Here is an 11,128-nt window from a genome sequence, read left to right on the forward strand (position 1 = left end):
GGGATGTCTGCCTCGAGCTTCTCGGCGAGGACGGTGGCGAACTCCTCCGCGGCTGCGTCAGCTTCATCCATGATGACCGACGCAGCGTCCGCATCCGCATCATCGGGAACGACGTACCCCGACGACACCCTCTGGAGATCCATGAGGTAATGCATCGAGGCCACGGCGAGAGCCCGCAGGACACCGAGGCGGAAGGTACTCTTGGCGTGTTCGGCAATCCGGCCGCCTAGCGCGCAGGCGGCTGATCACCGAACTGCCCGAGACGGCGCCTTCCCCCTCGAGCTCTTGACACACGCTCACGGCGGTCTGCTCCAGCTCAGCAAACTCCATCTGTGCCGCCGTGAGCGCGGTGTGGACCGCTTCCTTCGCCGCGGTCTCATCCGCCACCTTTTGCCTCAGCTCTGAGCAAAGGAAATCGACATTAGCCACGAAAGAAAGCAAATCGACAAAAAATTGAAGGTACTCACCCGCCATGTTCTTTTGCGCCTCCTCCCTCTGGGTACGGGCGGCCTCCTCGAGCGAGGACAAGGAGGCTTCTTTTTCCTTAAGGCTAGCCCCCATGTTCTGGAGGGCCACCTCCCTCTCTTCGAGGGCCACACCCTGTTCCTGGAGGGTCCCGGCGAGCGCAACCACGGCCACCTCTTTGTGGAGGAGCTCGGCTTTCTGCTGCTCAAGAGTGGCGCTGAGGCGTTGCAGCTCGGCGCTCTGCGCCTCAGCCTCCCGAGCTCTTTCCTCGAGCGTCGTCCGAAGGTGCTGCAGCTCGGCAGCTTGCGCCTCGGCCTCCCGGGCCTTCTGCTCCGCTGTCGCCCTCTGGGCGTTCTGCTCATCGGTGACCCGCGCCAGTTCCTCCTCCAGCGCCCGCTGACGCGCCCCCAGATCGGCCATTTTTGTATTGGCGTCGATGTTTTTGAGCACCAGCTCGGCATTGTGTTGCCCGAGCTGGATCATCTGGGAGTACAGCCGGTTCATCTCGACGCTCTTTTGGCGCGAGATTTCCCTCAGCTGCTGCAAAGGGGGAGGACGTGGGTGAGGACGCGTAAAAGCTAAAACCGAATCCGAGCAATTTCCGGGGGGAAATATTTACCTGGCTAACCTGGTAATCCGCGTTCTGATGGAGCTGATAAGCGCGGTCGAGGGCCTGCAAGATTTCGCGCTCGACGCCCATCTGCTTGTTCCAGGCCTCCTCTTCCTCTTGCTCCTTGCGGAGGAACTCCGAGGGGACCCCGGACGGAACGATCGCCCCGAGATGGCCCCCCTCGGACGTCCCCGCCTCGAGCGTGCCCGCGCCGGCCAACGCGAACTCGGCAATGTGCGCGGCGGCACTTGCCGCAGCAGCGGGGTCAATGTCCATCGAGTCCCCGTACTCCTCGCTGCTGTCTGGCAGCTCCACCACCGCCGTCGCGCCCTCCTGCGCCGTCGGCACGGGTACTACCGCAACGATACCCTCGTCCCGAGCCTCGGCGGTCTCCAAGATGGGAGCTCCTCCCACCCCTGGTGCCTCTTGCGCCGTCTCTTCCTCCGCGACACCCTCGCCCTCAGCCCTCGGGGGCTCATGGACGAGGGTATCCTCCTCTGCGCCGCCGGCAGGGCACTCCTGCTCGCCCCCACCAGCTTCTCCTTCTGTATCCGGTCGGGCAGCGCGGGCCGCGTCGCCCTGACCGGCCTCAATGTCGATGGCCGCCTGGGCGGCGCCACCGGCACCGCCTCGGCCAGTCTCCTCGGCATCGTCGGCTTGAGCAGCCGCTTCGGCGCCACTCTGGCCGGCGTCGCCTTCCTCTTGTGCCCGAGCCTGCTGCGCCGCCCGGGCCCCTCGGGCCAGGGCCTCCCGTAGCCTCGCGGCCGCCGCCTCGAGATCCACAGCAGGCTGGGGTTGTGGCGCCGTGTGCGGCGTGCTGTACGCCCCGGTCTTGAGAGCCTTGGCCGGGGCGAGCTGCACCGCATCTTTGGGAATGGCCCCGGGGCTGAAAATCAAGAGACGCGAGTTGAGCAGGATCGAGAAACCCACCAGATACACAACAAAAACGAAATCCAAAATACTTACCCAGATCGAGCACTCATGCTCCGCTTCCTCGTGGCGCTCCTTCGAGCCCGAGCCATCGAGCCGTCCCTCGAAGACTGCCCCGACGGCGCCCCCCTCGTGTCGGCCCGGCGGCTCGAGGCTGCCAGCACGGACGACTCCTCTCCCGCCGCAGCCTCGGCGCCACGGATCAGCACCTGGGGCACGGGCGTCTCCTCGGCGGGCGCCGACGGGGATGACTCCCGCACCGCAGCCTCGAGGGAGGGATTCGCCGATGGCCCCCCTGCGGCCCTCGGCTCCTCTGGCGCCACGGTCGCTCCCTCTTCTTCGTCCCACAGGTAGAACGGTGGGGGGCTCGCGCGCGCACCTTCCCCGTCGCTCCTCAGAGCGTGGTCCTCGGCATCCGAGGCCTCCTCCTCGTCCTCCTCCGAGGACTCAGGTGTGGCGAGCTGCGGCTTCCCCTCCGCGCGAGCGAGCTTGCACGCCTTGTCGTGCCTCGCCTTCCTTTTCCTTTTCCTCTCAGCCTTTGTCTCCACCGCGTCCTTCCGCCTCTTCATCTTCTCCGCGTGGAGGCGATTGATCAGGCGCTGTTCTGGGATGGGAGGCCTCGAGGTACCGCACCTCAACCCCTGCAGAACACGCCCGAAGGTGGGGTCAGGAAAAAGGGACTATACGACGCACGACGAATTCGAAACCCAAAACTTACCAGAGAAATGTACCCCGGCTCGGGGCGCATCTTGATCCTCCAAAGATCCTCGGGATTTTGGGGGAAATCCGCCACCGCATACTTCACCCTCCGGGCGGCGTTGGTGTGGGAGAGAAGCTTGCTCGACGTCCTCGAGCCTTCAACCTTGCTCCCAGGGGCGAGCTCGAAAATCGGCAGGGCCCTTTCCACGAGAGGGATAACCCTCTGCTGATGGAAGTTCGCGATGACGGCCGCTGCCGTCAGCCCTTTCTTCGCCAGACGCACCAGCGCGTCGGTGAGGCCCTCGAGTCTGTCCTGCTGCACTGGGGGCGACACCCTCCAATCCCACTTCAGCGGTCGCTCACGAAGAACCCTACCGGTGAACGCCGGGAGCGCGCCATCGAAGTTCCGAAGGTAGAACCACCCCCGACTCCACCCAGCGTTGTTCGTCGTCATCTTTTTGTGGATGTAGAGGTTCCTCCGGGAGTGGCGCACGTGGAAGGTCAGGCCGCCGGCGCGCGCGAACCGCCTCGGCTGCCCCGCCCGCTCTCGATGAAGAGCTCGCCGCAGAACAGATGGATCCAAAGATCCCAATGCACCTCTACCCCCAGGTACCCCTCGCAGACGGCGACGAAGACCGCCGCCTGCGAGATGGCATTGGGGCTGAAATTGTGCAGCTCCGCTCCGTAATGATCGCACAATGCCCACATAAACCTGCTGACAGGGACGCCGAAGCCTCGTTCGTGGAGGCGCACGAAGCTTACGACGTAGCCCTGCGGGGGCTTCGGCTCGGTCTCGTCTGGGTGCGGGGCAATCCACGCCGGCGCCCCCGCGTCGGGGTTCCGCGACAGCAGCCGGTCGGCGACCAGCTGCTCCAGAACCGCGATGGTGGCGGAGGACTTCCCCCACGGCAAGGGCTCCTGGATGTCCGACATGTCTTCGATTCGAGGGGGAATACGGGAGCAAAGGGCTCAGGGATGGCTAAGGTTTGCTTTCTCTCCCTCTCCTTCCTCTTCCTCCTTTCGCTCTTGCTGCGGGCTTAGGATGCAGGGGAGGCAGAGAAGGCGAAGTGGGATGAAGGCGAATGGCCAGGTGAGCCCAAACAACCCATCCCTCTTCGTTTTATTTCACCGCGACGGGCGCAGCCGTAGCCGCGGCCCAAAATCTACCGCATTGAATGCGGTAGATTTTGCTATCGCTGACAGCTGGGCCCCACGACCGCGGGGTCTCCCACGCGCGCACGCAGCGATTAATGCGGCACGGTAACCAGCGGGCACGGCGCGACTGTTGCGCTATCCCATCCGTCAGCCGCCGCCCACGCCGCTTCATCTGCCCGAGGCTGTCGCCTGAAAAGGCGCGCCCACACCGCACCGCACGAATCGGGCCACGTCGCCCACCACCGGCGGGAGACCCGCGCGCGTGACTCACGATCTTGCGATGTTTTCGAATCATGACGGAATATTCCTTCGAGGGTCTCTTTACCCTCGAATGAATTGCATTCCGAGGCCTTACTGGTCAGGGGTTCGAAGCCTGGCCCTTCAGGGGGTTCGACGGGCTCCCCAGATCACCAGAGTCAGGGACTGCAGGGATGTGCCGTACAAGCTACCCTCGAACATGGAGTTCGAGACATCCTACGCAGTGTTCAAGGCCAGTCGAGGGTGCCTAGAAGGGGGATCCCATCGAGGGAGAGCATCGAGCCCTCGGACCCTATCGAATGGGTCCGAGCCCCGCCTAGCGAACCCTCGCGAGCGCTTTATGAGACGTGTCTATGGACCACGAGCCGACCCCTATCGAACGGGGCACGGACGTCCGCTTGAACAACCCGCTAATAGCTCACCGAAGCAGCCATAGCTCGTGGCCCGGGCATGGGTAGCATGGTGCGCTTCACCCCTCCTCCCTGCGGAAGGGCAACGAGGGTCGTAGTCAAAGCCGAGGGTTTCCCCTGAACGCCTTCACACGGGCCTGGGCTCGGGGGCTCCTCGCACGCCATGATTCAAAACCACACCCTCGAATAAATCGACAATTGTCAATCGTGAAGGCTCCACGTGTCTGAACCAAACCCTCCGTTGTTGACGTGTGCTCCCCTGATGGTTAAGCTGAACGCCGGGCCGCTGTACCAGCTCTGAGAATGCCGAGGCCGGCTGAAAAAGTGCCGATGCCGGCTGAAAAAGACGCTGGACGGCCACCCCAGCAAAGCTACCCAGTGGAACAACGTTTTTTAGCCCTTGGACGAGTACAAACACTCCCCCAAGGCCTCGGGGGCTACACCCGCGGGTGCGCTGACGCGCCCCCGCGAAGGTGACTTCACACATATTCGAGGGTCGTAAAACTCTATGTACGCCCCTATACCCTCGGTAATCTCCTCCGTAGGAGAGGAAGGGGACTTTATTGCTCAAAGTGCAAGAAAAGATTACAAAGGGTCACCGGCGCGAAGCCATCGAAAGATACAAACACGTTGCCACCTGCGTGGCAATTTTCCCTGTCTTGGGGAGGGGTGAGCGACGAAGAAAGGCACCCAGCCCCTAGCTGACGCAGCAGCGAGGCTGCTAGGGATGCAAGAAACGGCCCCCAGACCTCACGGGTCCAGCGGGACGCTCTCCTCGCAAGCCTTCTTCTGGCGTCTCCTCCACCGAAGACTACGCGGGGGGTCGAGCTGGCGGACAGCGCCCTCCGCACCGTCTCTCCGAGGGCAACCTCGTCGCCTGGGGGGACGATGCAAAGAACAGCCACCCAACCTGGCACTAACGCCATGGTCGGGCGCTCCCATCCCCCTTCAGGCTAAGGGACATCGCAGGAGCAGGACCCCACGGGCCCAATGCTCTTCTGCTGATCCCACTGAAGCTGAGGGATGGTGCGCACGCCCACTCTGGTCTTCCCCTAACGCTCGCAAGCATTCTTCTAGCGCCAAAAGCCTAAAGAAGCCAGGCCACCCCATCTGGGGGCCGGTCACAAGAAGGCAAGGGAAACATTACAAGATTTAGACAAGGCTGGAAGAAAGAGTTGGGAGGTTGAAAAAGAAAGGGAACCCCACGACCCCTATTTATAGCTGCGCCGGGCACAAAGCTTCAAGCTTATCGAAGAGCGGAGGCTTCAAGCTCCACGAGCAAAGGATGTCCTCGGTCCCCGCGCCGAGACATGACCGAATGAAATAAAGCGGAGCTGAGCCCCTGGACGCTAAGCGGTGCAGCATCGGCTCTGGCCGGCTGCCCTCGAACGACGCGCCACAAAGCAATCAGGAATACCGGGGCCAAGGCCTTGCGCACGGGACAGCTCGATTAAAGCACCAGCTGCCAAGCAGCGGGTGCCACCGTCGCCCTGGCCCCCCTCAGTGCGCGGACACGTCTTGTCCTTTACACAAACAAACGAAGAGGCGCGCGCCTCGAAGTACTCCCCCCACGGGCGTACTGTCCCGACCGGCGTGTTGTCACATCCGCCGGGCCCGCGCTCAGGCGCGCCCAGCAGGTGCACGACTTTGACTAAACACGTCAAGGGGGAAATCGCGGAAACACCCTTTGGCCGAATCCATCAACTCGACCAAAGCCTCGGGGGCTACTGTCGGGTGCCACAATTAGGGACACCCTAATTGGGGTACTAAGATCGCTTTTAAAACACGAATACCTGATAAGGCAACTGGGCCCACGAAGGCCCTCGGCCTGCTTCCTATTCGGAAGAAAGGAAAGGACTCAAAGAAGCCCAGCATGCGGCCCATTCCCATCCCCCTCGAACCAGAAGAACGATCTCCGCTTCGCTCGAGGGTCCCTCTCGGGCCCGCTGGGCAATCTCCGCCTCGCTCGAGGGTAGCGGATCTGCCCTCGAGCAGGTGACTCATCTCCGCCTCGCTCGAGGGTAGCGGATCTGCCCTCGAGCAGGTGACTCATCTCCGCCTCGCTCGAGGGTAGCGGATCTGCCCTCGAGCAGGTGACTCATCTCCGCCTCGCTCGAGGCCGTCTCGCGGCACAAGGGACAAACGGCCCCGCCGCCCAACCGACCGCCGTACGAAGGCATTAAAGGCCAGCCACTCCGCCACGGCTCAAATGACGGGCGGCGCCAGACCGCCGTTCCCGCAGTGGATGTGACCGACGTCCCATCCGCTGACCCCGGTCACCGCTCCGCCACCCCGGTCGCTGTATCAACACTGTGGACATTCAATGCGGGGCAAGACAAGTTGGCGCCGCCCCCGTTACTGTTCTGCCGACATCAACCATCCGGACTCACCTCCCGCTGGGGGAGGGGTCCGGCGATGTCACGTGTCCTTCCGAGAGGGGCACTCTGCATGCACGGGCAGGGACCCGGACCTCCCCCTTATAGCTAAAGTAAATACTAGTACCTATAGCTAAGAAATTAAGAGGTAACAGAAATTCGAACTATTTGGTTACACAATATGTGGTTGAATATTCTGTTTTTCTCTATGTGCAGGAATTGTTCTTGACTCTGGTGATGGTGTTAGCCACACTGTGCCCATTTATGAAGGATATGCACTTCCTCATGCCATTCTTCGTTTGGATCTGGCTGGTCGTGACCTCACGGACTCCCTCATGAAAATTCTCACTGAGAGGGGTTACTCCTTCACAACCTCTGCTGAGCGAGAAATTGTAAGGGACATTAAGGAGAAGCTTGCATATATTGCTCTTGACTATGAACAAGAGTTGGAAACTGCCAAGAACAGCTCCTCAGTTGAAAAAAGCTATGAGCTACCTGATGGTCAAGTAATCACCATTGGTGCAGAGAGATTCAGGTGCCCTGAGGTGCTCTTCCAGCCATCCATGATTGGTATGGAGGCTGCTGGAATCCATGAGACGACCTACAATTCAATCATGAAGTGCGATGTGGATATCAGGAAGGACCTGTATGGCAACATTGTGCTCAGTGGAGGTTCAACCATGTTCCCAGGCATTGCTGATCGTATGAGCAAGGAGATCAGTGCCCTTGCTCCGAGCAGCATGAAGATTAAGGTTGTTGCGCCACCTGAGCGGAAGTACAGTGTCTGGATTGGAGGGTCGATCCTAGCCTCACTCAGCACTTTCCAACAGGTACCTATTGTTTGATTGCAGTTATTGAATTTCTTATAACTTATCAAGGTGAATTAAAAACAGTAGCTGAATTCTGTTATATTGTGGCATTGATGTACCAGATGTGGATATCGAAGGAGGAGTACGATGAGTCTGGCCCAGCTATTGTTCATAGGAAGTGTTTCTAAGTTTCTCAAGTGCCGCTTCACTGTCATCTAGTCGAGTCTGGTTCAATTCTCTAGAAATGTGTTGCAGATTTGTTGCATACTATGTCTATTTTCTTCAGAGTTCAGACCATGAGTCTTCTCTGGAATAGGACCCCCTTGTACGCTGTGGCTTCATGTGCTGTGTTGCATCACCTTGTTTGAGATGAGTTTTCAAACTTGCTTGGCTTGATTAGTTGGAGCTGTAAGCTGATAGTATAAATTACTTTGGGCTATGCTTCTGCTACCTATAGCCTTGTATTTATCTGTGAGAGGCAGTGGAGGCCTGCTCCTTAGTGTGATGAGTGATTGCCAACACGTGGAGTGGACTAATGGCGTTTAGTCGCGACTCTGTGGAGATTGCGTCGATTTCTTGGTCTGTGGTGTGCAGGTACACGGATGGCGCGGTGGCAGCGAGTCGGTTTTGACAAGAGCGTGGCGCGTGCCGATGTACCATGCGGCGGCGTTGCGGTGGTGGGAGCTCGACGACCATGCGGAGGCGGAAGATCTTGCGGTGGCGTTGGAGGCCCAACCGGACGACCGTGCGGTGGAGAAGGGCGGCCCAGATGCTTGGGCCACTGCTGGGCCGCGTGGCGATCCACTCCTGGCGCCAAGGCGGGACGGCGTGGAGTTTGTTGGTACCTCGGGAAAAACCAACGACGGGATGCGTCGACGTCGGCCAAGTCGAAGAGGTTTCGGCGGGAGGTCGGACACGTGGCGTCATCGGGCTTGGCGGGTGTGCCCGGAAACATCGCGCGGGAAGGGTTCGCGGTTCCCTCCAAAACCGCACCCGAACTCGGTTTCGGCAGTTTTCCAAAAACTGCCCCCGGAAGATTTCAGAAGGACGCGTGGCGACATCAAGAGGATTGCGTCGAGTCGAAGCAAACTTCTCGGAGTTGTCGCGGCCATCGGATGTCTTCGATGTATCTTTTTCGGTTTTGCCCCTACGGGCTTTTAGTTTAATTTCAGCTGTAGGGGTATTCTAGTCTTTAGTAGTCGGAGGCTTGGATGGCAAGGAAGGGGAGTAGGTGGGAGTGGACGTGCTGGCTTGGAAACAAAAAGGCAGGCACCCTCCCTGGGATGGGGGTGCTGGACAGAAGCTGCAAGCCAGGCGCCACCTCTCCTCCCTGTTCTTCTCCCCTTCCATCTCTAGGATTCTAGTAATGGATTTTTGAAGAACTTGTAAGGAGATCTTGTGGGAAAGGAGGCCCATCCCTCCTTGTGCCCTCGGGGTTTTGAAATCAAGGTTCGTTTCATGTTCATCTGTGCTCTACATGCATGAATCATCCTAATTCTTGATTTCCTTGTTCTGGTGTTTCTACTACTTGTTGCTGTGGTTCTTAAGGTTTTTCGTGGCGACTAGAATCATCCTAACCAAGTGCTAGAATTCATCTAGATCACGAGCCTTCAAGAACTCAGTTTTAGGAAAATTCTGAAAACCCCGTTCTTGCCTCGTTTTTCGTCGATTCCTCACAATCCATGGAGTGGATCGTCGATTCCTTTGGTGGGTAGGTTCACAAGGTCTTTGTGAGCGTGCCTGCGAAATTTGGTTAGACTTCGACTTGATTTGGGCTTTTAAACGACAAATCTCTCTCAGGTCGCGGGCTGGAAAAACTCTGCTCTGCTCGGGCAGATTTTTCCTTAACGCCGGTTGAACCGACGCTAGCCTTCGCATGCGTCGGATCAACCGGTGAGTGCTTTTGTCACGAGTTAGGGTTTTTGGGGTTTTGTGTGATTGCACCGGTGCTTTGATTTCCCCAACGTCGGTTTAACCGGCGTTACTAATTTGGTTTTGCTATTGAGGGCGTTCGACCGGTGTATAGGGTTTTGTCAACGTCGGTTCATCCGACGTTCATTTGCTTCGGTCTGTGAACCCTCTGGACAACTGCACCGGTGATGAAGTTTTTGGAAGCATCGGTTTAACCGGTGTTCATTGGGTGTTTTGACGCATTTTGCAGTGTCTCTGGACAACTGCACCGACGTGAGTTTGCGATTTTGTCTGTTTAACCGACGTTCGATCACCGGTTTAACCGACGAGGTTCAAAACCCAGCGTCGGTTCAACCGGTGCTCACTGGTTGTTTGCTGCAGGCTCTGTATCACCGGTTTAACCGACGTCGTTCAAACGTGTGCGTCGGATCAACTGATGATATATACCTTGCTTGGTTCTTGCACTGTTTTTGTGCGTTTGCTTCCGTGTTTGTTTGCATTGGTTCCTAGGGATTTCTTGTGTTGTTGTAGCTTCACTATAGCTACTACACACTTTGCCTAGGACTAGGGTTGGGGTGCACTCTTGACTCTTGAGCCGAAGTTTTGTTTCGCGATAATTTCCGAAGGCTCCCATTCACCCCCCCTCTGGTCGCATTTCTCGGTCCTATAATTGGTATCAGAGCCGGGACGGTTTCTCTATAGCCTTCTTCGGTTCGAAACCGTTGTGCGACCATGGGTTCACCGGGCAAACCCCCGATCTTCGATGGATCCGATTACGACTATTGGAAGGTGCGCATGCGTGCCTATCTTTTGAGTCTAGGTTCCGAGGTCTGGGAGATTTGCGTGGACCCTGATTATGTGAACCTTGCGGTCCGCACGACCGAGCATCAGGTTAGGAGACATGAGGTCAATAGCAAGGCGTACAACGCTCTCATAGCCTGTCTCTCTCGTCCTGAGTTCGATCGTGTCAGCGACCTTCTCACAGCCCGGGAGATCTGGACACGGTTGGCCAATTTCCATGAAGGAACCAACCATGTCAAGTCGAGGCTGTATGAGACTCACCGGCGGGAGTACGAGAACTTTTCTCAGTTGCCGGGTGAGAGCATCGACACCATGTTCAGTCGTTTTCAGTCGATTGTGAACAAGGTGCGTGCGAACCAGCCACAGGGCACCCAGGCCTACTCCGATCATGAGAAGGCTATGAAGCTTCTCTATGCTCTTGATCGCAAGGTCTGGGAGGTGAAGGTCCAGACTATCATAGAGTCTGCTAGCTATGAGACCCTCACTGTGGATGAGCTGTTCAGTAAGCTCAAGGCTTCGGAGGTGGAGAAGCTCTCTCGAGCTAAGATGGAAGGCAATCATGCTGATGCCTCCGCCTCCAAGTCTATGGCCCTGGTAGGCAACTCTGGAGCTAACCCTGATCCTTCTCTTGGAGGGTTTTGCTTGTCTTCTCTTGTGTCTGTGACAGATGAGCAGCTGGAGGTGCTGGGAAACGAGGAGCTTGCA

The 11,128-nt window shown here is 58.3% G+C and overlaps 1 protein-coding gene across 1 annotated transcript; it reads left to right on the forward strand.

Moving 5' to 3' along the window:
- Positions 1–7,090: 7,090 nt before the first annotated feature.
- Positions 7,091–8,179, forward strand: LOC120667124 (actin). Its single transcript, XM_039947166.1, has 2 exons — positions 7,091–7,732; positions 7,834–8,179. The coding sequence occupies exons 1-2, from the start codon at positions 7,238–7,240 to the stop codon at positions 7,897–7,899; spliced, it is 561 nt and encodes a 186-aa protein (XP_039803100.1). The 5' UTR covers positions 7,091–7,237; the 3' UTR covers positions 7,900–8,179.
- Positions 8,180–11,128: the final 2,949 nt, after the last annotated feature.

The sequence above is a fragment of the Panicum virgatum genome, chromosome 3N (assembly GCF_016808335.1).
Source record: "Panicum virgatum strain AP13 chromosome 3N, P.virgatum_v5, whole genome shotgun sequence".
In the NCBI taxonomy this organism is placed as follows: domain Eukaryota; kingdom Viridiplantae; phylum Streptophyta; class Magnoliopsida; order Poales; family Poaceae; genus Panicum; species Panicum virgatum.

Coding starts and splice junctions, on each gene's coding strand:
- LOC120667124 (XM_039947166.1), top strand. CDS start 7,238: ATGAAAATTCTCACTGAGAGGGGTTACTCCTTCACAACCTCTGCTGAG. Junction 7,733..7,833: donor CACTCAGCACTTTCCAACAG/GTACCTATTGTT, acceptor TTGATGTACCAG/ATGTGGATATCGAAGGAGGA.